The 26,485-nt window shown below is 45.3% G+C and overlaps 2 protein-coding genes across 2 annotated transcripts in view; both read left to right on the top strand.

Annotated features, from left to right (window-relative positions):
• The window catches only part of DYNLT2 (dynein light chain Tctex-type 2), a gene marked incomplete at both ends in the record, with an annotated part of 30,670 nt that extends 30,548 nt beyond the window's left edge, over positions 1-122 (top strand). Inside the window, one exon of the mRNA XM_080700761.1 lies at positions 12-122. Within this exon, the coding sequence (XP_080556887.1) occupies positions 12-122 (111 nt within the window). The remainder of the gene's footprint in view (positions 1-11) is intronic.
• A 5,082-nt stretch (positions 123-5,204) lies between these two features.
• PHF10 (PHD finger protein 10) lies at positions 5,205-25,826 on the top strand (the record flags this gene model as incomplete). Its single annotated transcript, XM_080700647.1, has 12 exons — positions 5,205-5,303; positions 8,724-8,830; positions 11,121-11,251; positions 12,127-12,210; positions 13,018-13,151; positions 13,247-13,396; positions 13,986-14,095; positions 15,923-16,076; positions 19,491-19,646; positions 23,932-24,040; positions 24,522-24,710; positions 25,741-25,826. Exons 1-12 carry the CDS (start codon positions 5,220-5,222, stop codon positions 25,824-25,826), a joined length of 1,494 nt encoding a protein of 497 aa, XP_080556773.1. The 5' UTR covers positions 5,205-5,219.
• Between the last annotated feature and the right edge of the window lie 659 nt (positions 25,827-26,485).

Genomic DNA, 26,485 nt, shown 5'->3' with positions numbered 1-26,485 from the left:
TTCTCTCACAGATTGCCAGCAGATGGATCTGGGATGTTGCGTGGGACAGCTGGGTAGAAGCCAAACATGAAACGGAGTCTTATGTGGCGTTGGCCTTGGTATTTGCTCTTTACTGTGAATAGCTCACTACATGCTGTAAGCAGTGTTTACTTTCCAACTTTTCAAAAATAAATGGAACATATAGGTTTGTGAAACTCATAGTTCTGACTAACTAGATTCTTATATCCATATCTCCAGTTTAAATTTCTTTTCTTTTTTATGGTACTGGGGTTCCTGGAAACCCTTCTATCTCCGGGCTACACTTCCAGACCTATTTTTATACTTTTTTTATTTGGAAACAGGGTTTCTTAAGCCAGCATGGCTGGCTTTGAACCTGCATGATCCTCCTGTCTCCGCCTCCCAAGTGGCTGCTTAATCCCACAGATTCTAATGTTTTGAAGTGGCCCCAAGTGACCCTCCCTTTCCACCATTGCCGTATCTCCAGTTTGGATCCCCACTGGTATACTAAATATTAGTTTTGCCGTTTAAAATTCTCCACTTAAAACTAGCAATGACTTTTGAAGAGTTTTGGTGAACGTTCTTAAATGTCCCAGAATACTTTCAGCCTCTCTCTTTGGCAGTTAAGATCTTTCTGGAGCATCTTAGCTTCCACGGCAATCTTTGAGTCCTGTGCAGCCATGCAGAGCGAGGATGGCCTGCAACTGTTCTTCAGTCTTACTGGAATCTCTGGAATGTCTCACTGTTTAAACTCTGTCACTGTAGTCCTTGTTCAAATTAGATTTTGTGGCCCATCATTAACCCCTTACAAACACGCCAAAGTCCTTTGCTTCTCTTCCTAGCGTGAATGAACCGCATCACTCCCTTATTCAAGCCTGTATTCAAGTAGCTAACAGGGCTGTGAACATCACAAACCCTGACTGGCCGGTTTCATTTTAGATTCATGACCATGAGCTTCCAGTAGCAGAACCTCCTAGAAACTTTTCTTTCATATTCTTTGACAGCTGTTCTCTTTCCTCAGACTGTCTGTACTCCTCTCCTTCCCTCACTTCCAGTCAACGATCTCATTTTGTATTTCATTAAGGAAAGAAAAGTTGTCAGAGGTAAAGTCCTTCAGGTTCCATCACCAAGTCCCTAGACAGTCTAACAGCTGCAGTTGGGTCCTGTATTCCCTGTTTCAGTGGATGGATGGAGTTTCTTCCTGTGGCTTATTCCTTCCTGTGCCTGTGCTGGAAGGCCTTGCCCTTTCCTACCTGCTGCCAATCATAGCTTTTCTCTTTTCCTTCTGTCTCGTTTTGTATGTGGCACTGGCATTGAACCCAGGGACATTCTACCACTGAGCTACACACACCCAAGTCCTTGACTTGGGTTTTCACTAAGTTTTACTGCCTCATACCTGTGATTCTCCTGTCTCAGCCTCCCAAGTACCAAGATCATAGGTGTACAGTACTGTGTCATTCTCAGCAGCATGCAGTCACGCACAGATATCTCCCAGCTTAAAAACAGTATCTCCCAGCAACCCTTTGTTATTTTTTTAACCATAAAACTTCATTCTGGCTCCAATTCCTTCCTTAATCCACTTCAAGTTTCTGAATCTACCACTCTACTGAAACAGTCAAGATAACTACTCCCAAGTTGCTAATAGAATGGGAATTTCTGTTCTCATCTTATTCCACTTTTCAGTTGGCAGAGTTGATTAGTCCCTCTTCTGAAACACTCTTTTAGGCTGCTAACATTTGACATGTTGTTCTCTTCCTTCTCCATGTTACTTCCACAAGTTGAGTATCTCTGGACTTAGGCCATTTTCTCACCTACACTTATATATTTATAGTGTGTGTGTGTGTGTGTGTGTGTGTGTGTGTGTGTGTGTATGTGTGTATTACTGAGGATTGGATCCAGAGGCATTCTACCTCCCAGCTACACTCTCATTCCCTTTTTTGTTTTTAAACAAGGTCTCACTAGGTTTCTGAGAGTCTCAGTTGCTGAGACTGGTCTTGAACCTGTGATCCTCCTATCTCAGCCACACAAGTAGTGGGGTTACAGGTGTGCATAACCATGCTTAATTTATACTCATACATTCCAAGTGTTCTTACACAGTTTTAAGTTTTCTCCTTCATTGCTATATTGCCAGTGCCTAACTTGGAGCTGAACTTTGTAAATGGTAAGGCAGTGTTTAGAGAATCAGTGATACTGAATGTCTCCACCATTGTTCTTAGTACAGAGCTGGTTTGCCATAAAAACATCTGTGGAATAGTTGAATGGGCATTGCTCTTCCTATCCTGTGAGGAATGGAGGGCCAGAGAGTTTAAATTGCTCACATATGATCACAAACCTTAGTGCCCACGCTGATTCTCACCTGTTGGCTTCACATCTTGCTTCTCATGGCATAGTCTCCCTCTGCATCCCATCCCTAACTCCGAATCCACCTCCAGTAACCCCTCCTCAAGCCAAGTCAGAAAGACTGAGGAGCGTAGTATGCTTACCTTCCAACTCAGCCTTTTTTTCAGACTTGAAACCCAGTTTCTACTTCCAATTGCACAACCCCGCCTGCATCTGCCCCACCCTTAAGACACCTTTCAAAAACTAATCAACCTCAAAGTCTTAACTTTTAGTTGCAAATGAACTTCCTTTCACCTGACTCCTTGAAGCACAGTGACGTGTTTGTAGTGTACACCTGGGCTTGAGCTCCCTGGCAGGTGCTCTAACCCACTAGATATTTCCTTCTTGCTCTGCCTTGCATGCTGAAAGTCTGAGTCAGTGCTTGTTTGACTTGTAATGAGAGATTTAACATTTGTATTGGATGTGGAGACAGCATCCCCACGGTAGAAGTGTAGAACCAAACAACTGAATACATTTTCTTTTAACCATAAATTCTATCTAGAGAGTCTGCGGGCTCTGGTCGGTGAAGAGAATTTTGGAGGAAGATATCATTTCTTTGTGGCACATTAAGACAGTAACTGAGCTGCACCCTGGGGAACAGCTGCTCTTCACCCTATCCTTCTATGGACTTCAGGCTGCTTTCTCAAGCATGTTGTGTGTGTGTGTGTGGTGGTGGGGGGGGGTCTGGTTCCATCTCCGCTGAGAGAAAGCTGGGAAGTCAGGTGCGGTTCGAGAATCTTTTTATTTTTTTCCCCTTGCGGTACTGGGGATGAAACCCAGGGACATTCTACCTATGAGCGACACCCCCAGCCCCATTTTTTATTCTTTATTTTGAAATAGGGTCTCACTGAGTTGCAAAGGGCCTCACTAGGGAGCTGAGGCTGGCTTCGAACCTGTGCAATCCTCCTGTCTCAGCCTCCCAAATGCTGGGATTACAAGTGTGCGCCCCCACGCCTGGCTTCCAGAACCTTATGTGGTCTGTGAGGCCTTCCCTGAACAGGAGCAGGTGGAAAGCAGGAGAAGGTGTGCTGGGGGAGTGGAGGGAGCAGGATCTGGAGTCCTATGAAGCCCTCTCCCCTTTCTTTACCAGGTTACCTGCAGGCAGCCCCAGGGAGGGAGGGAGGCCCCTGTACTCCAGAACAAAGGCCTCAGGTAGCCACAGGCCTAGGATGGAGTCAAAGACCTTGGAGGCTTCTAGTGTCACAAACCCTGGGATCCAGCCCTTGTAGGCCCTGGAGGCATGGGGCCCTTGCAGGGATGGGGACCTCACAGCCCAGGAATTGTGGCCCTTGTAGGCATGGATCCCTTGTGGGTCCCTGGGATGGAGCCCTTCATGAAGCCCACACAGGCCCCTGGAATGGAGCCCTGGCAGGGGTGGAGCCCATGCAGACTTGGGGATGCAATCCATACAGGGTTGGGGATGGAGCTATGAAGGCTTGGGAATGGAGCCCATGCAGGCCAGGGAATGAAGCCCATAAAGACCTTGGGATGGAGCCCATGCAGGCCAGGGGATGGAGCCCATGAAGGCTTGGGGATGGAGCCCATGCAGGCCAGGGGATGGAGCCCATGAAGACCTGGGGATGCAATCCATGCAGGGTTGGGAATGGAGCTATGAAAGCTTGGGAATGGAGCCCATGCAGGCCAGAGGATGAAGCCCATGCAGACTTGGGGATGGAGCCCATGCAGATGGAGCCCATGCAGACCTTGGGCAGGATTACTTGCAGGGCAGGGGATGGGCCCTTTCAGGGGATGGAGCCCATGCAGGTCCTGGAGGCATGGAGCCCATACAGACTTGGGGATGGGTCTTTGCAAGCCCCAGAGGCAAGGACCCTGCCTACAATCTTAGAGATCAAATGCCTATAGAGGTTGAGGCCTGCATTTCCCCCCTCCTCCTTTTCCTTAGCTGATGAGTGGTTTTGGTGTCTCTGGAGCCCTGGTGTGTCCTCTCTGTGCCGCTCTGCGCCCTAGCCTGCTGAAGCCAGAGCCAGATAGATGCTGACATCAGTCCCTGGAACTCCCGCAGCGCCTTCCACCGCGATGCAGCTGGAACACGATGGCAGCGTGGACACAGGGTGAGGGACCAGGCCTCCAGGGCTGCTGATGCGCTCCCGACTGCAGCCACCGCCTCTGGACCACCGCGCCGCCGGAGAACAAAGCCCCGCGGACTGCGCAGAGACCCGGGGTGGGGCGGGTTCCCCTGATGGGGCTCGGTGGGGATCTCGAAGAGGGGAGGGAGACCCGGGAGGTAGCAGGGACTCCTCGTGGGGGCGGGGGCGGGGAGGGGCGAGGACCCCGCCGGGGAGGGGGCGGACATGGGCGGGGCGAGGACCCCGAAGGTGCGGGGGGGCGGGGACCCCGTTGGGGAGGGGGCGGACCCCAGCGGGCCGGGGCGGGGCGGGCCGGCGGGCGGGGGTCGGAGCCGGAGGAGGCGGCGCGGCGGCGGCGGGGCTGACGTGCGGAGGGAGGGCGGGCCGGGGGCGGCGGGGAGGGGGCGGCAGGGCCGGGGCGGGGCCGGGGCCGGGGCGGCGGCGGCGGCGGGCGGCGAGCCGGCGGGGCCGAGCCGCGCAGAGCCGGGCCGGCCGGGGCGAGCGGGCGCGCGGGCGCAGCGGCCGGGCCGGGCGCCTGTCCTGGCCGGCTCCGAGCCCGCGGCGGCGGCGGCGGCGGCCATGGCGGTGGCGCTGGCGGGCCGCGGGGCGCGCGGCGGCAGGGGCCGGCCCCCGGGCGGGCGGGCGGAGGGGGCGGGGCCGGGGCGGCGGGCGGCCCGCGCGGCGGCGGCGCTGGCGGCGGCGGCCGGGCCCAGGCGGCGGCGGCGGCGGCGGCGGCGGCGCGGGGCGCTGGGGCTGATGGCGGCGGCCGGGCCCGGGGCGGCGCTGTCCCCGCGGCCGTGCGACAGCGACCCGGCCACCCCGGGCGCGCAGTCCCCCAAGGTGAGCGCGGGCAACAAGTGCGGCGGCGGCGCAGGCTGGGGCGGCCGGCCGGGCGCCGCCGCCGGCACTTTGTTCCCGAAGTTGGCGGGGCGGCGGGAGGCGGCGGGGCCGCGGGGCCTGCCGGGACCTCAGGCCTGGCTGCGGGGACCCCAGACCTGCCGGACCCGAAGCCTGCTTGGTGCCCCGAGGCCTGCCCCGGACCCCGAGGCCTACTTGGTACCCCGAGGCCTGCCCGGACCCCAGACCTGCCGGGACCCCGAGGCCTGCCCTGGACCCCGAGGCCTGCCCCGGACCCCAGACCTGCCCCGGACCCCAGACCTGCCCTGGACCCCAGACCTGCCGGGACCCCGAGGCCTGCCCCGGACCCCAGACCTGCCCCGGACCCCAGACCTGCCCTGGACCCCAGACCTGCCGGGACCCCGAGGCCTGCCCCGGACCCCAGACCTGCCCCGGACCCCAGACCTGCCCCGGACCCCAGACCTGCCCCGGACCCCAGACCTGCCCCGGACCCCAGACCTGCCCTGGACCCCAGACCTGCCGGGACCCCGAGCCCTGTTTGGGACCCCGAGCTCTGCCCCGGCCCCCAGATCTGCCGGGACCCCGAGGCCTGCCCCGTACCCCAGACCTGCCGGGACACCGAGCCCTGCCGGGACCCCAGACTTGCCGGGACCCCGAGCCCTGTCCCGGCCCCCAGATCTGCCGGGACCCCGAGCCCTGCCCCGTACCCCAGAGCTGCTGGGACACCGAGCCTTGCCGGGACCCCAGACTTGCCGGGACCCCGAGCCCTGTTTGGGACCCCGAGCCCTGCCCTGGACCACAGACCTGCCGGGGCCCCGAGGCCTGCCGGGACCCCGAGCCCTGCCCCGGCCCCCAGATCTGCCGGGACCCCGAGGCCTGCCCCGTACCCCAGACCTGCCAGGACACCGAGCCCTGCCGGGACCCCAGACTTGCCGGGACCCCGAGCCCTGTTTGGGACCCCGAGGCCTGCCCCGGACCCCAGGCCTGCCTGGGACCCCAAAGCCTGCTCCGTACCCCGAGGCCTGTCGGGACCCCGAGGGCTCCTGCCCAATACTCCTAGGGCTGCCGCATACCCAGAGGCCTGCCCCGTACCCCGAGGCCTGCGGGGAACCCCGAAGCTCTCTTGGTACCCCATGCCTGCCCTGTACCCCGAGACCTCCCCGTACTCCAAACCTGTGCAGTGAACGAAAGTGTCCTCCTCAAACAGAGTGTTCACCCTCAATTCTGTAGTGCTGATCTATGATTTTATACTTTTGGGATTCCTTTAAACACGGACTTCAGTTGTCCTGGGGGTATTCTACTTCTGAGCTACACAACTAATTCTTTTTATATTTTATTATGAAACAGTGTCTTCCTAAGTCGGTCTTGAACTCGGGGTCCTCCTAAGCCTCTCAAGTAATGGAGTCACAGGGGTGCTTCACCAGGCCTAGCCACACTCAGGCTTCTTTGTTCATGTCCCAGCAATTCCCTTCCTGTCATACTAGAAGGATGTTGCCGTTTCAGTTCCTCTGCAGAAAGGCCAGCTGACCATGTATTTCTTTAAGTAGGCACTTCCCTAGAATTTGTAGTGGCAAACTTAAAACATTTAATGTAGTATATGAAATTATAGTCTCAGTTTTTTGAGTGGCTTTTATTCTGTCTTTTGTTGTTGTTGTCTGTTTTTGAGTGTTTCAGTTTTTTTAGTCAAAGAGAAATGTTCTTAAAGCAGATTGACTTAAAAATGGCTTAGGGTGCAGCTCTGGTAGAGCAGCTTTACCTGCTGGAGTCTCTGGGTGCCATCCCCAGCACTCTCCACCTCCTCTTGAAAGGTACTCCCAAAGGAAATAGAAAATAGGTACTTGTCTGCTTAAAAGTAATTATTTCTGGAGTATCGAGCATCAGATATTGCAATTGTGGTACTTATTACATTTAAAAATAATTTATACCATTCTTCAGCTCCTACTTAACTGCTCAGTTGAATGGATATTTTGTAAAGTCCGAAAAGAGAATGTTTGGTTTCTTTTACTACTTAGAAAAGGATCCTAGTGAATTTCTGAGAGCTGGAGACATTTGACTACCACAATCCACTACCGTTTACCAGTTGTTACCCGTGTGTCTGTGCTCTGAGCGCTTTCTGTATACTGGGTGCCGGCGCCTGCTCTCTGCCTTAGCCACAAGGGATGAGCGCTGTTGTTTGCCTAGACCTTCAGATCAGGAGGCACTTACACAGAATAACCAGGCAGCTTGCTAGTGCAGGGCAGTGCCCAGTAGGAGACAGTGTGGATAGCACTTCAGAGCTGGTGGGCTTGGCCACTGTTACTGCCCTGTCTTGTCTTTTGCAGTATTACTTTTATTATGTAACAAGAGGACCGTCATATTTAACAAAATTGTGACAAGCTACATGACCTTGATTTAAAAACATGATTTGTAGACCTTGGGCCTTGTTTAATAGGTAAATAATAATTTTCCTAATATTTGATACTTCATCTCCTTGATGGATTGGTTGAACTTATAGCCTTGTTATTCTTATATAGTATATTGCACACATACTTGTACACACACATGCATATACACACACCCATGCTATATGTATATATCTGGGTGTGATGGTGTACTCCCATAATTCTAGTACCTCAAAGACTGAGATAGGAAGTTTACAGGTTCCAGGTCAGCACCCAATAACTCAGCAAGACCCTGTTTTAAAATAAAAAAAATAAAAAGGCTGGAGATATAGTTTGGAGGTAGAATGCCTCTGAGTTCTGTCCCCAGTACCAAAAATAAAAAGGGTTGGGGCTATAGCGCAGTGGCAGGAGGCCCTGGGTTCGATCCACGGCACACCACCCACCCAGGATATATGTCTGCTTATTTAGGAGAGGCTCCCGTCTGGGTGTTTGTACACCCAGTGTTGTCAGTTGATGACCTATTAGAGTGTATTTCGCAGCATAAATAAATGGCTAGGGTTAGCAACCTGTCTTTAGTTCTCTGTGTTTCCTTCTCACAAGGATGGGTGTCTGAAGTTGTCAAGTAGAATGGTCTCATGAGCCAGTTCTGACATACATACTATAAATATTCCTTACTTCCCCCCCTAGCTTGGGTAGGAGGGTTTGCTTTCATTTTAGAGCCAGTGTTGCACGTTTATTAAAAGCAGAAGTCCTTTCAGCCATGATTGGTAAGAAAGCTAAAGTAGATTTACAGGTCAGTTGAAAATTTCCTTATTTTGCTTAGACTGAACACCAGATCATAGTTCTGTTTCAGGCCTTGCTTAGGTTGAATTCTTAGTTCCTTTATAATTAGAGTAGGAAATTAATATTGGTATAGTTAGCCTTTTACTTGATGAGACTTTTAGCAAGAGGGGGAAGTAATCATTTTTTACTTGTTTATTATTCATTCCTTATTTCTGTTTTTTTCTTTTTAAATGTATAGGATGATAATGAAGATAATTCAAATGATGGGACTCAGCCATCCAAAAGACGGCGAATGGGCTCAGGAGACAGCTCTAGGAGTTGTGAGACTTCAAGTCAGGATCTTGGGTACTGTCATTTCACTGCCTAATATTTTCTGTGGTCGCTTCTCTTCTCTGTATGTGCTCCTTCTTACTCTTTCTCCTGTCTCTAGCCCTGGCACAGACAGTTACTCATAATAGAAGAACATTTTTTTCCTGTCTTATAAAGTGACACAGAGTTGGTCTTAACTACTGAATGTTGCTTAAAAAAATTTTTGGTTGGGTGTGGTGATGCATACTTGTAATTCCAGGACTTGGGAGGCTGAGACAGGAGGCTCACAGGTTCACTATATAGTATATAGTGAACCTTTATAGTATATATACCATATATACTTCTCTCTCTCTCTCTGTATGTATATATATATATATATATATATATATACACACACACACACACTATATATATATATATATACAGCCTCAGCAACTTAGTGAGACCCTGTTTCAGAGTAAAAAATAAAATAGGAGCAGGGTGTGATGGTTCACGCTTGTAATCCCAGCATTTGGGAGGCTGAGACAGGAGGATCCCAGGGTCGCAGCCAGCCTCAATTACTCAGTGAGGCCCTGTGCAACTTAGTGAAAACCTGTTTCAAAAAAATAAAAACTAGGGCCATGGGTGTAGCTTGGAGGTTCAGACACCACCGCAGCTTTTGCTCAGTCGCACTTCAGCGGTCTGAGTTCCTTGTGCTCAGGAGGTCCTGCAGCGATCACCACCAAGCAGTTCCCAAGTGCTTCGGGACCCGCAGTCAGGCCGGAGCTGCCACCCTCTCCCCGCCACCACCCTCTTCTCTGTCTCCGTAAGTCGTGTGGCTCTGGGCTCCTCACTAGGTGAACCGTACCGTTCTGTCCGTCTGTGCGTGACTCTCTCAGCAGGGTCTTTGGGGCCTGCCCGAGCGGCTTCATCCCGTGCACGTGCCACGTTTGACTTACTCGTTCATGCGTTGATGCACACCGGGCTCTTGCCGTCTTTTGGTCGGAGTGAATAGTGCTGCAGAGAATATGAGCTTTCAGACTGCTTGGTGTACCAAAGGATGACACAAGTGTCTCCGTGGTAATTCTGTGTCTAGCTTTGAGAAGAACTGCCAAATATTCTTCCACGATGGCCGCACCGTTTGACATTCCCACCAGCAACGCAAAGTTTCTAATTTTTCATATCTTGTTAATATTGATACTTTCTGCTTTTATGATAATATCCTAAAACTGTGAAGTGAAATCATGATTTTGATTTGCATTTCCATAATGTAAATACTTACATTATTTTTTGTGCTTATTGGCTAGCCATATACGTCTTTGGAGAAATTTTTTTTTGCCTATTTTTTATTTGGCTTTATATACTTATCCATTGTTGTTGAATTAGAGGAGTTGTTTATGTATTATGGATATTGATACCTTATCAGACATATGATTTGTAAATATCTTCTCCCATTCTGTGGGTTGGCATTTCATTGTTGATGTGTTCTTTGATGTACAACATTTTATTTTGATCAAGTTCAGATTGGGTTTTTTTCCTTTTGTGTTGTGCTTTTGGTCAAATCTAAGAAACCATTGCCAAATCAATTTTTGAGTTAGCTTTTATGTCTTGTTGATTTATTTTGAGTTTTTATATTTGATATGAGCTAGGGGTTCAGCTTTATACTTCCCTAGGTGGATATCCAGTCCCTAGCATCAGTATTGGGAACATCGTCTCCCCCAGTGGGTCTTAAATGCACAGATGATGTAAATCGTATCACCTTCTGCCTCGGTTTGGGAGTCACCGTGACCGGGCTCCTGAAACCTATTCTTGGCTGTTCAGCATCAGGAGTGACTGTAATGCACCTTCAAACCAGATTCATTCTTTGCTTCTGGGTTTGTGGAGTATACATGAGAACAAATAATTATGATTTATAGTTCAGTTTATTGAGAAATAGCTCTTTAGAGTTCTGATTTTTCAGCCGTTTGTGTCTGCAGACAAGGATCGGAAGTTGCTTATATAGTACCTTCTGTGGTCGAACAACTTGTAGTTAGGGTTAAGTAAAAAAGATAGAATTCAGAGCCTATATCACTACCTTGCTTTGGTCTCATTCCTTAGGCTGAAAATGTCTTTGTTCCAAGCATTTGTGAGTCTTCTTTTTTTTTGATATATAGAAAATGTTATTTTCAGTGTGTTTTTTGATGTGATAGCCAGATGTTGTTTTTTGTAATTTTTTGATAAACATGAATCAAGTCACAACGAAGAATTTAAATAACTTAAAATAGTTTTCAAAGTCTGCTGAAAAATAAAATCAATTAAAATATAATAAAAGCGACGTTTAAGGCATAATATGTATTTCTCTACTTAGCTTCAGTTACTATCCAGCAGAAAATTTGATAGAGTACAAATGGCCACCTGATGAAACAGGAGAATACTATATGCTTCAGGAGCAAGTCAGCGAATATTTGGGTGTGACCTCCTTTAAACGGAAGTACCCAGGTACTTAAGTCTTAGTTTGTGTAATAGATTATGTTTAGCTTTAACTAATAGTAATTCTTACCTGTCAATGTCTGAATTCTTGTGCTTGAGTTATTTACAGTATGTTTAACACGTGCCCTCCCCTGCAGTGACGGGGTCGCCCAGGGCTTCGCCTGCCCCGCAAGCTCTCTGCCCCGAGCTCTCCGAGCCTCCTGGTGTAGGTTATATCTGTGTTTGCTGATTTTCAGCTAGTAATGTCCTCAACATCTCTTTCCACTACTGATATAGTCTTATCTCATCACCTGATTTATGGCAATATGAGAAATGTTAATTTTGTGAGCAAACTTTTAGGCAAAAATCATTTTATAGCCAAAAGTTTTGGGTTCTTTTCCATTCCTCCTTGATTTTAGGAATATTAATGTAAGAAGGTCTGTTCCTAATGAACTGTGTTAATAAAAGTATTTATGTTTACCTTTGAATTACTCTATTTTCAGTTTAATTCTGACTTGTTTCTTGAATTGTATAGTTCCCTTAATAATACTTGAAATATGTAAATATGAAGTGTTTTTAAAAATAAAGTTTTTTAAATCTTTTAAAAGTTTTACAATGCAGGTGTGATGGTACATGCCTGTAATCTCAGTACTTGGGCGGCCGAGACAGTGGGATCGAAGGTTTGAAATCAGCCTCAGCAACTTAGTGAGACCCTGTTTCAAAATTAAAAATAAAAAGGGCAGAGGGTGTGGCTAGGAGGTAGAATGCCCCTGGGTTCAATCCCCATTAGCAAACACACACACACACACACACACACACACACACACACACAGAAAAAAGAAAATGTTTTACAAATGCATGACATTTTTATTATTTTTAATAGTTTTCTGTTCTTTTCTTTGGAGATTTAGAGCGACGAGACTTGTCTCACAAGGAAAAACTCTACCTGAGAGAGCTGAATGTCATCACGGAGACCCAGTGCACTCTAGGTAGTAGACGCTTTTGGTCTGAGTTCTCAAGCGGAGCTTTCATAGGGGATGTCGGATGGATGTTTACCTCCGTTCCTAGATATCATACAAAATTAGCAAGATAGACTTAACTGTTCACTTACTAAATTGTTTGCTTCATTTTTGGAAATTAGAGATGTGATATGTCCACTGATGATTATTTTGGGAATCTAAGTTGATTGATGTTTTACATCAGTGTATGGAACTTGAAGACTGAGATACTGTACACTGAAAAACTGAAAACCCATTTTATGTTTTTCTATACATATAGTATTGTGTGTTGTTAGTGGTTAGTGTACATCATTATTTAACAATTGTTTCTAAGTAGAGGGATATATGTTTATAAATTACATAGATTCTCAGAGGAACTTATTTGATTGAAGAATTGATTTCTTGGCAAGATAATCTTTTTAATTGTTTGACTTTTCAGTATAAATACTAAGTTTTATTTTCAAATATATTAGAGTACTTTGCTTCCAGTATTCTAAAGCTTTTTTTTTTTTTTTTTTTTTTTTTTGGTGGTACTGGGGTTCCTGGAAACCCATCTACTTCCGGGCTACACTCCCAGACCTATTTTTATACTTTTTTATTTGGAAACAGGGTCTCTTAAGCCTGCGCGATCCTCCTGCCTCCGCCTCCCAAGCACGGGGATTACAAGCGTGCGCCACCACGCCTGGCTCTAAAGCTTATTAAATGTAGCTTTATGGAGAAGCTAATTTTGAAAATTGGTTTTGTTCCTTTAGCCTTAAAAGATGATCTTTGCCCCCCCCCCCTTTTGGTCTAAAATAGGTTTAACAGCGTTGCGTAGTGATGAAGTAATTGATTTAATGATAAAAGAATATCCAGCCAAACATGCTGAATATTCTGTTATTCTACAAGAAAAAGAACGTCAGCGAATTACCGATCACTATAAAGAGTACTCTGTAAGTAATTGTGGTGACAGCATCTTTTACTTGGCTTGGGGAGAATGGCGTTTTGTAAAGTTGTTGGTGACTTTCAACCAGGATATTTTTTTCAGCAAATGCAACAACAGAATACTCAGAAGGTGGAAGCCAGCAAAGTGCCTGAGTACATCAAGAAAGCTGCCAGGAAGGCCGCTGAGTTCAACAGCAACTTGAACCGAGAGCGCATGGAGGAGCGGAGGGCGTACTTTGACTTGCAGACGCACGTAGGCTGGCCTTGCTGTGCGGCCCTGGCTGCGCACTGCCTAGCACTGCTCCCTGGTCCTCATGCACTTTACTGTCATTTTTTTGGGTACCAGCTCGGTGTCCTTTTCCTTACCAGAATTAGATCTCCTCTTAGTGATACTCTGAATGATGCGGAGCTCACGGTGTGTGGTTTCCTTTGCTTTGTGGTTGATGTGCTGCGAAGGAGATGATTAATAGCGATACATTATGCTTGCCGCGCATTCGGGTGGTTGTGCGAGACGTTCAGATCCATTCAGTTCTCACAGGGACCGCGTGAGGTTGGAGCTAGTGTCGGTTCCTCTTTGTAGAAGAATAAGTTGAGGTACGGAGAGGCCTTTAAGCTGCCCGCTCACGGCCGTTAGTGATGAGCAAGAGCACTGCCTTTCCGCAGGGACCGCTCACGGTGAGCAGGAGGCGAGGCCCACGCAGCCTCGTGTAGCCCCTGGTGCCAGCTACAGGGACGCGTGTGGGGTGGGCGTGTACGGTGCTGCACACGCGGGGCTGCTCGGCCTAGAGCCCATGTCCTTGGTGTGGGTGGAATCAAGATCTCATTTCTGTCTGTTGACACAGGTCATCCAGGTCCCCCAAGGCAAGTACAAAGTGTTGCCGACAGAGCGGACGAGGGTCAGTTCCTATCCAGTGGCGCTCATCCCCGGGCAGTTCCAGGAGTATTACAAGAGGTATTCCTGTAGTTCAGTTACCATGGGTTTCAGAGCCTTTCATACTTGCCTGCTAACAACGTTGGGGTTCATGAATGTTACCCTAAGGCACTGTATAGAATTGCGTTTGTGCTAACTTCTCTGGTTCTGTGGTGAAGAGCACCCTTCAGCCAGTGAGCTCTGCTGACGAAGCCCCGTCGCTGTCCACCCTGTGGTGGTTGGTCAGTCGGGTGCTGGGGACCTGTGGCACCTCGTTGCTCAAGGACGGCCCATGACCCAGCAGCACTGGTATCACCTACAAGTGTGTTGCAAATGCAGACTTGTGGGCACAGCTCCAGATGCATTGCCTGGACTGCATCTCAATGATGCTTGCGTGGCCCTGTGCAGGTAGAGTTGAGAAGCACTGATGCAGGATGCAGAGTGCCCGCCGTGGTACTGACTAGGCTGCTGCCTTTTTTTTTTTTTTTTTTTGGTATTGGGGATGGAACCCAGGGGCATTTTACCTCCGAGCTACACCCCCCAGCCCTATATTTTATTTTTTTTTAAACAGAGTCTCACTGAGTTGCAAAGGGCCTCACTAAGTACCTGAGGCTGTCCTTCAACCGCCATCCTCCTGTGTCAGCCTCCCAGATGCTGGGATTACAAGCGTGCGCCATCGCGCCCAGCTACTTCTGATAGGTGTGCCCCAAGGGCTGCTAGTCTCTTCTCCACCTGAATCTAAGAAGGAAAAAAAAAAAAAAAGAAACAGGGCTCTTTTGCTTCAAAATCTCAGCTTTTTCTTCATCTTTAAACCTTGTGTTTTGGAACAGAATATTTTTTAGAAAAAAGAATTTGAAATAGAGTCATTCTTAGTATTTGAAAGTCAATTTAAACCTTGGACAGAAATTTTTATTTTTACATCTTCTGGTCAGTGAACTACTGAGTCCTCTGCCAGCCTGCTTCCCCCTTTGCTTTTGGTGTGATGTCCAGGCGAGGGGTGCTGGTCCCCGCAGGTTTTCAGCCGTCTATGCTGTCTGCCTCTGGGACGGGACGGCCGGTCTATCTTCACGCAGAAGGTGGCGGAGTACATGCCTCACAGACCGTTTTAGAGCCATTTGTTACTGAGATTGTTCCTGAAGTAGTATCACATGCACTGTGATGCTTGGGTGTGTTTAACCCTCACGTCTGTCTCTCGAGGTAGGTGGTTGTACCTGTTGACAAATGAAAGCAGGTAGCCAGAGCTTGCCAGCCGGAGCAGGCTGGAGCTGGAGCTGGAGTGGGGCAGGGAGGGCCAGGGAGGGCCAGGCCCTCTGTGCTGCTCCTGGCACCACTCTGCTCTTGGCAGGTCTCTGGTCTGCTGACATTTTATGTAGCTTTTTCTTTGTTGGGTTGAGAGAAAAGAAGAGTGCTGTTATCGTGTGTGTGTGTGTGTGTGTATGTGCGCGCGCGCGCGCACGCATGCATTGAACCCAGTGGTGCTCTCCCATTTAACTACATCCCCATCCGTCTTTGCTTTTTATTTTGAGACAGGGTCTAAGTTCCTGAGGCTGGCCTCAAACTTTTAGTCCTTCTGCCTTAGCCTCTGGAGTCGATGTGATTGCTGGTGTGTGCCACTGTGCCCCAAATTATCTTCTGATGATAAAATCAAGTGCATATTCTCTGTGGTTGTCTAGTGAAAAATGTTCAGGTTCTTAAACCTATATTACCCCCTTCCTGATGACCAAATGAAAAATTATCTCTGATGATTTTTCTCAAGTATTTGTGACAGATGAGTATTTATCAAGTATTTAAGATCAGTTTTGCAGCTATGAATTGGTGTATTCACATTTAACGGGAAAGGGAAATTAACAGCAGCCTCTCTGCACGCAGGTATTCACCGGATGAGCTGCGTTATCTGCCGTTGAACACCGCGCTGTACGAGCCCCCCTTGGACCCCGAGCTCCCTGCCCTCGACAGTGACGGCGACTCAGACGATGCTGAGGATGGTCGGGCTGACGAGAAACGGAAAAATAAAGGCGCTTCGGTAGGAGTGTTTATCTTTAGTAGGAAGCATTTCCTTTCTCTTTGAATGTTTGCTAATGGCTTTTCTGAAATGTTAAATTGAACTGTGCTGCGACACTTGTCTTATGCTGGTGCTGGGAAATGACCTCCGGTGTTCTCCCTCCGAGCCTCACCCCTCGCCTGGTTTTATTTGTATTTAGGAATGGTCTGCGTTGCCGAGGCTGTGCTTCTCTTGTCTCTGCCTCCCAGTGCAGGAGTTAGTGGTGTGCCCCTCCATGCTCAGGTCACACTTTAAAAAAAGACTTGAGAAAGCTTCCAGAAAGCTTTCATCAAGAAAGTTTGCTATATATATTGATAAAAATAAACTTTCCCTGGGCTTTTGTAAATTTTATATTCAAAGATACTTTCTTATTGTTAAACATAGGCAAGGTGGGGATATTGAACATTATATCTTCTGGGGGGCAGGGTTTGGTACTGGGGGTTGGATCAAAAGTAGTCTACCTCCAAGCTATACCGTCAGCCCTATTTCATTTCTTAGGTTGCTGAGGCAGCCCTTGAACCTGCAGTCTGTCCTCAGCCTTCTAAGTACTGGATAATAGGCATGTGCCACCATTCCCCACTACCATTTTTTTTTTAGCCCAAATTGCTGTCTGTGTAGTTTAAGATATGGAACAAAACATACTGATACTATTTTTATTGGTTCGGGGAAACATTAACTTGTGTTCTATTGCTTAATCTTAGGTTTCCTATGAAAATACCATGTTGACCTTGTGCTCTGCTGTTTGCCAGCTTTTCCTGCACGGCTTGTTTTTCGTGGCACTGCAGTTCCAGTACAGTGGGGAGTTGGTGCCTCTGTGGGTGGGAGCAGAGAACGTGCCTGGTGTCCAGGGCTGTGGTCCCGTGATGACACGGCTGATCTTCTAGGTGTGCCTTTCAGTAGTTTGTGTGGCAGTCTTCACACCACAGCCTGAGCTGCGGACGTGCTGCCTTTGGAAGCCGTGCTCCCTGGCACCCCGCCACCTAGCTCGCGTCGGGTGAGGGCGGCCGTGCTTGACGTGATGGTGGGCTTGCCTGCTGCTGGAGCAGCACCGGAGTCACATTGTGGGAAAGCATTTTTGTTGTCTTGCTATGACAACAAGCAAGGAGTTTTTAACTTACATAGACTTTGACTCAGCAAATTTGCTAAAAATTTGTCCTAAGGACTTAATTGGATGCTGGCAAAATTTAACTAGAAAAAAATTGATAGCTGGTACAATGGTGTATACCTTTAGTTCCTGTCCTTGGAGGGCTGAGACAGGAGGATTGCAGGCCAGCCTCAGCAACTTTACAAGACTTTGTTTTCAGCAACTTACCAAGACTTGTTTCAAAATTAAAACAAAACAAACAACAACAGCAACAACAAAAAAACAGAAAAATATCTGGCTGTAGGTCAGAAGTAGAATGCTCCTGGGCTCAGCCCCCAGGACCTCACATACACACCTATACACATATACACATACACACATACAAAATGTCTATTTGAGTGTTGAGCATTTCTCATAGTGGAATTAGAAATAAATTTTAGTCCACAGAGAGTGATATTATATAATATTTGTAGGATAGAAATGCATTTTAAGCATAGTTACAATAGGATAAAATGCACATAATGCTTTACAAAAATGTTTCAGCCTGCAAGCACACAGATAGTAAAAGTGTGATTCATTGTGTTTTAAAACATGAAGGCACATTATGGGGTGTAGGGTGTGTATTCGAGTACCAGGGCATCTGTAGGGTATAAACACCTACAAGAATGAAGGTAAAGGAGACGTATTTGTGGTCCTCTTCTCGTATCAGGACATCTTTTAGGCTGGATAGCCTAATTTTTTTGTTTGTAATTTTTATGATTTATATGAACAGACAATTGTTATTTTAATTAGAAAAAATAAGAAAGTAAACAATCATAAGGTGAGGTCTTTCACTTTGAAATGTCAGGTGCTGTTTTAGATGGTTGGGGATATTGGCTCTACATAAATTTTACTTTATCAAAACATCCTTTTTCTTTTTTTTTCTTTCGTGTGTAATATTGAACCCAGAGGCATTCTGTCTCCGAGCTATACCCCCAGCTCTTTTCATTTTTTATCTTGAAACAGGGTCTTGCTAAATAGCTGAGGCTGGCCTTGAATCTGCGATCCTCCTGTCTTAGCTTCCCAAGTACTGGGTACAGGTGTGCACCATCGAAGCAGCTGAAGGGCTTCATTCATGTCCTTTGTTACTTAGTGGAAACACCTGCACTTACTTGTAAGGCCATGCAACAGCTATGCTGGCTGGGTGCCTTGTGCATACCTGTAATCCTAGTAGTGAGGAGGCTGAAATGGGAAGATTGCAGGTTCAAGGCCAGCCATGGTGACTTAGTGAAACCCTGTTTCAAATTAAAAAATAAGATAAGAGGTATATAATGGGTGTATCTCAGTGATAGAAGGTCCCTGGGATTAATCCCCAGGAACAAACAAAACCCAAAAAGTGGTGTTGAAGTTCTGTATAGTATAATAATAGACGCAGTAGATGATTCTGTTCTTGTTGTAAATCAGAAAATAAAATTGAATCAGTTACTTAGAGATGGAGATGGATTGAACTTTAAACCATATTGTACTAATAAGAAGGGTGATATTTATGTGTGTGTGGGGGAATTGAACCCAGAGCATTCTACTTCTGAGCTGTAACCCCAGCTCTGTGTTTTTGCTTTTATTTTGAAACAGTCTTGCTAGGTTGATGAGAGTCTTACTACTTGCTGAGGCTGTCCTCCAACCTGTAGCCCTCCTGTCTCAGCTTCTCAAATCCTGGGATCACAGGCATGGGCCACCACGCCCAGCTTAGGCAGTTTTTTGTGGGACTTATTTTAGTTTCCACTGGAAATAGATTTTCTGTATTTTGAATGGCCTTTATATTTTTCAAATGATGTACCTATAAAACTTTAATATTTTTCATAGTGTATTTATTTATTTATTTATTTATTTGGTGGTACTGGGATTCCTGGAAGCCCTTCTACCTTTGGGCTATACTCCCAGACCCATTTTTATATCTTTTATTTGGAAACAGGGTCTCTTAAGCCAGTGCGGCTGACTTCGAGCCTGCGCGATCCTTCTGTCTCAGCCTCCCAAGCACGGGGATTACAAGCGTGCGCCACCATGCCCGGCTGTTTTTCATAGTTTAAAAATTCTGATTCAAGCTGGGCATGGTGCACACACTTGTATTCCCAGGACTTGGGAGGCTGAGATAGGAGGATCATGGGTTCACCGACAGCCTCCGCTACTTAGTGAGGTCCTCTGCAACTTAGACCTTGTTCAAAGTAAAGAAGAAAAAATAAGACTGGGGGTGCAGCTTGGAGGTGGAATGCCCCGGGGTCCACCCAGGTCTGTCTTAACGGCAGGAAATCTGTGTTTTGCCTTATGTGCTCCAGGACAGCTCCTCGGGCAATGTGTCTGAAGGGGAGAGCCCTCCAGACAGCCAGGAGGACACCTTCCCAGGAAGACAGAGATCGAAAGACAAAGCTGCCACACCACGAAAAGACGGCTCCAAGCGCTCTGTTCTGTCCAAATCAGTTCCTGGGTACAAGGTAGAAGAAAAAAGCCCCTGATGAGCCTCTTTACTGCCCAGCCTCTCTCCCTGCCGTGTTAGCTCTGAGCCGCGCGGCCCGGACCTCCTGCTGCGACCTGGCGGCTGCCCTGCGCGCCTGTCTGCGCTCTCTTGCTTTACTTCTCTGGGGGCTTTCCTGTCTCTTCTGCTATGGTTGAGCTTCTGTTTTCTGGATATGTACAATTGATGAGTCTTTTTTCCTTTTAAATAATAACCAGGCAAGTATGAGTTTTTAAACATTATTTCATACGGAGAACTTTATGCTTTCTTTCCTCAGAGTAAAGGCTATAATCCTCTGATACATTGATATCCTTGCAGTTTCTGTGGCTAAGCCTGCCAAGATATAAAGTGTGGGTGGACGTAATGTTACGTGAGGTGCATTTCTGTAGTGCCTTCAGGAAGAAAGACATGGGGCTAATCCAAGCGTTATTGGATCCATCTGCCAAATTATCTAACATTTCTATCTAGAAAATAGTAACACCCATTATTTACGTTGGTGGCTTTTAGCATAACCTCAGCAAATAGCCAGTATAATGTTATGATAAGCATTGAAACATACTTGCTAACTTTGTGATCTGATTATTCTCAGAGTAAGATAGTAGGTTGTCAGCAACTATTATTAGTAATGTTTCCTCTTTCCTGTCTGACCCTCCCCTTCAGAAGGTTAGTTGAGAGGTGAGTCGCCTTATCTGTATATAAGGACTTAAGAATACCATCAATGGAATAGAATTGGCTGTATGGTTTTAAGTTGAATGGTAAAGTACATAGTTCTTTTGGCTTGGCATGTGTTGGGGTTTGCATTCTGTTGTGATTTATGAAGGTGGATTGAAGGAAGGTTTTAGAAAAGATGGTGAGGAAAGTTTTGCCAAGTGGAATTGTGACCTCGCTGTGCATCAGCACTGGGACTGTGGTAAATGACCCACAAGAACAAGTTGAAGTGAGCTGTTTGTCATCTTCCCTAACCAGAGCACTTTCTAACAGTTCATTTATCTTTTCCTCTAGTTAAAACAACCCAACAAATTAGCATATTCCATATTTTACTAGAAAAATGCCTTTATGTTAGTCAATTTAAAAGTACATGTCTTTGCAGCCCATGGCAAACAAAGCGAGGTTGCCTTCCGAAGGCGGCTCCGACAGGCTGCAGCGGTGTGACATTTGTACTTGCTTATAGATATAACTTATCTAAGCTTTTTAAACTAAAGACAGAAGTTAATTCTTAATAATTGAAAGCAGATGAACTCCAAAGATTAAACTTTTGAAACTGAACCTGCGTGGGCGAATGTGTGCGCTGGTCCAAGAGCTTCCGCTGGGAAAGGCAGCTCAGAGCACACTGCCATGTGGGCGCTTCAGTGTGAAGCAGAGCTTTCAAACAGTGAGCCTGTTTGATCATGGGTTAAAAAAGAGAACGTTGAATAGATGTTGTAAAATATAGGCTGAAAATGAAGAACTATCCACGTTATCCGTGATTTAATAAATAAGAAATCATTTAGAGTAACCCAAATTAATAGTACTCAAGGGAGTCTGATATGCAAAATATACATTTTATAGTCTGTGAATGTCTTTTTTACCAAAAAATGTTTCAGGTATTTTAAAGGTGGGAACAGCGAGTATGTAGACAAGATACATTAATGTGAATGTGTTCATTAAAAGTTAACCTGTCTATGAAAAGTGTTAATAAGCCAAGATGTGCCTAAATATTAGGGTACTTCAAGCTGAAGCACTCTCTTCTCTTTCTCTCTCTCTCTCTCTCTCTCTCTCTCTCTCTCTCTCACACACACACACACACACACACACACACACACACACGGAAGTTAAGGAAGATGATAATGTATCTATGATATCTTGCTTAATAAGATTCACTAGTGCTTACCCTTAGTTTGTAGGACAGTATTGTTTAGGTTACATTAACCTGAAGTTAAAGCATAATTGCTAGGATGTAGGCCTATAAGTATATAATTAAAATCTATACTATATAAGTTTTACCGTAAAGGTCTCGCTTATCTTTGGCTGTTTTTCAAGAGGGAAAGTAGTGTCTGTGAGCCTTTTATTTGAGATGCCGAGAATGATTCAGATGAGTACTTCATTTGTCCCCAGGAAACCGGGGTGTTTTAGTTCTTTGAAGTAGAAGACAGTGTCTCTATCTGACACACTAGGGTCCTATTCCACTCATCTTCAGAGAAGTTCTGCACACTGTTTTCCTCCTTCCTTCCTGCACTCTGCAGCCCACGGGAGACAGCCGGCTTCCCCAGCTGCCGTGGCCTGTGGCCTGCGAGGCCCGCGCTGCCGTCCTCTGTGGCTGCGTGGAGCCAGTTGCTGAGGCACACAGAATGCTGTGTGTCGTGCTCGGGAGCACGTGGGCCGTGCTGCAGCACTGTCTCTCCTCCACCTCTCTCTTCCTCAACATGAAGGCTGTTGTAAGAACAGTTGTGAGTGGTTTAACAAAGCGTTATGGTTTGAGCTTAGTAGGGAACCTGAAATTTCCTGAGTGTCTCTTTATTATAGACATATGTGTATATTTTAATGATTGTAGAACTTGCTCTAGAATGTGAACAACTAGCTTTGTGTTTTATTCTTTTTGACTTTTGTTTTGTAAAGGATCTCCTTTGAGGAGTTCTTTTAGAATTTAATATTGTGTAGCTAATTCCAAAATATTAGTGAAAGCTATTTAAAGTAATTACTATGCCAGTATTTAAACTACGAATATAAAATACATGTGTCTTTTACTTTTAGTACAGGTACCATAACCAAGAGAGACTTATTTTGGTGGATTGAGAAGTAGCTTTCTTGCTATATATTTGGGCAGTTACAGGTTTGATCACAGCCAAACCTGAATTCAGATCGCAGAAGTGCACTTGTAGGTGGAGGGACACTGAGAGCTCTGTGCGTATGTAGCAGCAGTAGTGGAGGGTAACCACTGCACAGCTCAAAACTTGAGCTTGTGACTCTCCTTTTGTTGGGGGGGGAGCAGGGTATAAAGATACACATAGGAGATGTAGCATAGTCAACAGTAACATTTTATATGTATGTTTAACTTCCATGATATTTATTATTTTGTAGAGACATTTGTGATTGTTTAGAGTTGTTTTATCATATTTATGTATAAGGTTGCCTTTTTTAAATAAATAAGCCAAAAATTCTTTTTGAATGCCTCTGTCATCTTTTGCAAAAAAAGATAATTTAAAAAATGGAAACTTCAAAGAATGAAGAACAAATTCTTTAAGCCTAAAAGAATAGGAAGGCGGCAATGAGACATTTCATGCTGGACTACTTTACATACATTTTTTTGTTTAGATTCCTCTTTGGTTGCAGTAATTTAGGAGAGGAATATATAAGATGTGTTTGGCTATGTTGGGATAAAGCAGAAATGTAACAGTTCTACTTAAAGTATTGTCCCTCCCAGCTCATGACCCATCTCCTTCTTTGACTCCATTTTCTCTTCTTTTTCCACCAGTTATTTACATGTTCCTCCACTTTGGGTGTCACTGTGTAGCTCAGGGCTGTGGTGCTCAGGTACTGGTACCTGTCTGCCCTGGTCATTTTTAGGTGTAGGGAACCTTTTCCTTTGTTCTTTTCCATGTGTTGCCAAATATGTTTAAGGCCCAAGTACTATGTGTTTTTAATCTGAAAGATGAATCATACTTTGTATTTTTATGTGACTATGATTTTTTTATGTCTGAAACTTACTTTCCTTTAGGGTGATTTACATTTCATGGTTGTGAACGCCTTCTTTGGCATATGCTCTTCAAATATAGGGTGCTGAGAGAATGATCACACAACTCACTTTCCCATAAACATTTATGCCTATGGTCATGTATGAATGAGATGTGTTTTAGTTAAAATACTGTTTTTTTTTTTAATTTAGATTTTAAAGATCCAGTTTTACAACTTTGGAAAAAAAGAATTTAAACGAAGTCAGTGTAGAAGCTGCTTAAAATTTGGTGTAGTGGTCATTTGGTAACTTAGATTTTCTCTTCTATTTAATAGTGACATTTGACATTGCATTGCATTTTTCCTTCAGGTTCAGATCAAACTGTGCATATAGGGAGTGTAGAATGCTACATTTAATCTTAACAGGTGACCATTATGTTTAGTAAATTTTAGAATAAATTTTAAGGCTTTCAGCTGTAGGCTGATATAAGCAGACTCATGCCCAGTTATGTCTTTCAAAAAGTAAGTTACCAAAAAGATAATGAAGTAACAGAATTCCTTTTGAACCATAGTAAGCTCTTCTGGCATGAATTTATAGCCCTCTTCTACCCTTCCAGCCAAAGGTCATTCCAAATGCTCTATGTGGGATTTGTCTGAAGGGTAAGGAGTCCAACAAGAAAGGAAAGGCTGAATCACTTATACACTGCTCCCAGTGTGATAACAGTGGTAAGTATGGAGATGCCTTCTTAAGATTTTTTAACCCCACCCTATTTGTTGCCTCAAAAAAACTAGAATTTAGAGTTGTCACCTCCTCTTCCACCAAAGCGTCATCTTGTGAGGTACAGAGTCCATGTGTTTTTTCTGCATTGAATTTTTGTGTCATTGGTGATTAAGAATTGTAGTCAGCCGGGCGTGGTGGCGCACACTTGTAAGCCCACGCTTGGGAGGCGGAGGAGACAGGAGGATCGCGCAGGTTTGATGCCAGCCACACTGGCTTACAAGACCCTGTTTCAAAATATAAAATAGGTCTGGGAGTGTAGCCCAGAGGTAGAAGGGCTTCCAGGAACCCCAGTACCACCAAAAAAAAAAAAAATAAAAAAAGAATTATAGTCATTCTTGACAAGTCCTAAAGCAAGCTAGTATGTTGTATGCCATAATAAGTCAAAGCTTCTTTTGTGAAATACCGCTAATATTGGTTTTGGTTTAGGCCACCCTTCTTGCCTGGACATGACCATGGAGCTTGTTTCTATGATTAAGACCTACCCATGGCAGTGCATGGAATGTAAGACTTGCATTATATGTGGACAGCCCCACCATGAAGAAGAAATGATGTTCTGTGATGTGTGTGACAGAGGTTATCATACTTTTTGTGTGGGCCTTGGTGCTATTCCATCAGGTAAAGATGAAAACAAAGCGCGTGTCTTTGATGAGACTCTCCCAGTGTCTCTTTTCAGGCTGCATACACACTGTAACGATGAAGGCCTTCTGTTCAAACATGATTGACTGAGCTGGTTACCCAGTTCATGTCCACCTGCTTCTCATCCTTACATAAATACAACTTGAAGGGCAAATGAGATGTCAGAAGGCCACAGCTCAGCCTTACGTTTTGGAAGTATAGTTCAATGTGTAGAATGAGCTTGGCTTTTTCTAGTGAAATAGCCGAAGAAACAGAACATCAGTGTTTCAGTGCTTTGATTTTATTTTTTATGTTATCTACAGAGAGTGACTGCTTCACCTTTATACATGGTAGAATACACTCCTATGAGCTGAGGCATCACGACAATTCCAGATAACGTTAGAATGAACACAGACTCAGAGTAAATCACAGTAACTGGACCACATCATTACACAGATACTTGTGCAATTTTAGAACTTACTTGCATAGTTAATGCTGTATAATACTCTATAAAATATATGCCTAAAACTAAGTTTCTTGGAAATCACTTAGAAGCAAGCAAATAGAGTTCTGTAGTAATTCAGATCAAGTATGTAGTCCAGTTTCAAACTTAGAGGTTTTAAAGTGCTGTGTCCTCATAATACACCAGGACAGGAGAGTGCTATAAGAGCTGCTGAGAAGGCTGAGAACAGCCAGCTTCAGTAACAGGGTTTATATTAGGATTTGTTATTATTGAGCTTTTAAACTAAGAAATTATTTTAATTTCAGAAAGGATTATAAAGATCCATTATCATTGTATACCCCTCCCCCAACTTGTACCTAATTTCACACAGCATTGGGTACATTGATTACGAAAGGGATGTTTTCATTTCTTCCTTTATTTAAGGAACTCAGGACTATGTCCTTCCCACTGAAAATCCACTGGTGATGATCATTAGTGATGGCTAAGGAAGGAGAGCTTAAGTGGTTTAATATTCAGTCCTATAAAAATAAAATTCCACTCTATATTAACTAACAATTTTTCTCCTAGGTCGCTGGATTTGTGACTGTTGTCAGCGAGCCCCCCCAACACCCAGGAAAGTGGGCAGAAGGGGAAAAAACAGCAAAGAGGGATAAAATAGTTTTTTGACCCTAATGTATATACCCTAAAGTGGAATATTTGGTGCCAATTTATTTAAAACATTTTCATTTTTATGCCAATAAAAATTTTTTTGAAATTAACTACGAGCTTAAAATCTGCAAGTTGATTCATTTTGTTGTAAGCTACTCTAACCCACAAATTCCAGGTAGAGAAAGAGCTCATCTTCCAAAATATTTTCATCTCATAGGGCTGTGGCTTTCTCTAAAAAAATCAGTAGAAATATTTAGCAACTTAATTTGAAAAATTTTAACTCTTCCTCCATTAGCCTGAAAAGTTAGTATTGTTTTTATGACCTTTCCTACTTTGTGGTATTATTTCTGGCATACTATAAGTAGTATAACAAAGTTACTTCATAACCAAAGATTTTTTAATAGCCCAAGATGATAAATGACAAATTTATGCAGGTGCAGGTGGATTTAGAACTGTCATTAATTGGCACAAGAACAAAAAAAAATTGCTAATATCTGTCTGCCAGGAAATCCTGTTTGGATAGAAAGTCACCATATCCTATTTGGGGTTATAGGCTTGGGACTTTAGTCCATGCTTCGGGAAGTGTGAATTAAGACATTAGATTTTCAACCTGATTTTAGTAAATCCTGAAAACATAGTACATTGAACTTCATTTCTAAGGTCT

The sequence above is a fragment of the Muscardinus avellanarius genome, assembly GCF_963383645.1.
Source record: "Muscardinus avellanarius genome assembly, chromosome: 8".
In the NCBI taxonomy this organism is placed as follows: Eukaryota; Metazoa; Chordata; class Mammalia; order Rodentia; family Gliridae; genus Muscardinus; species Muscardinus avellanarius.
This window is presented reverse-complemented; position numbering and strand designations above follow the sequence as displayed.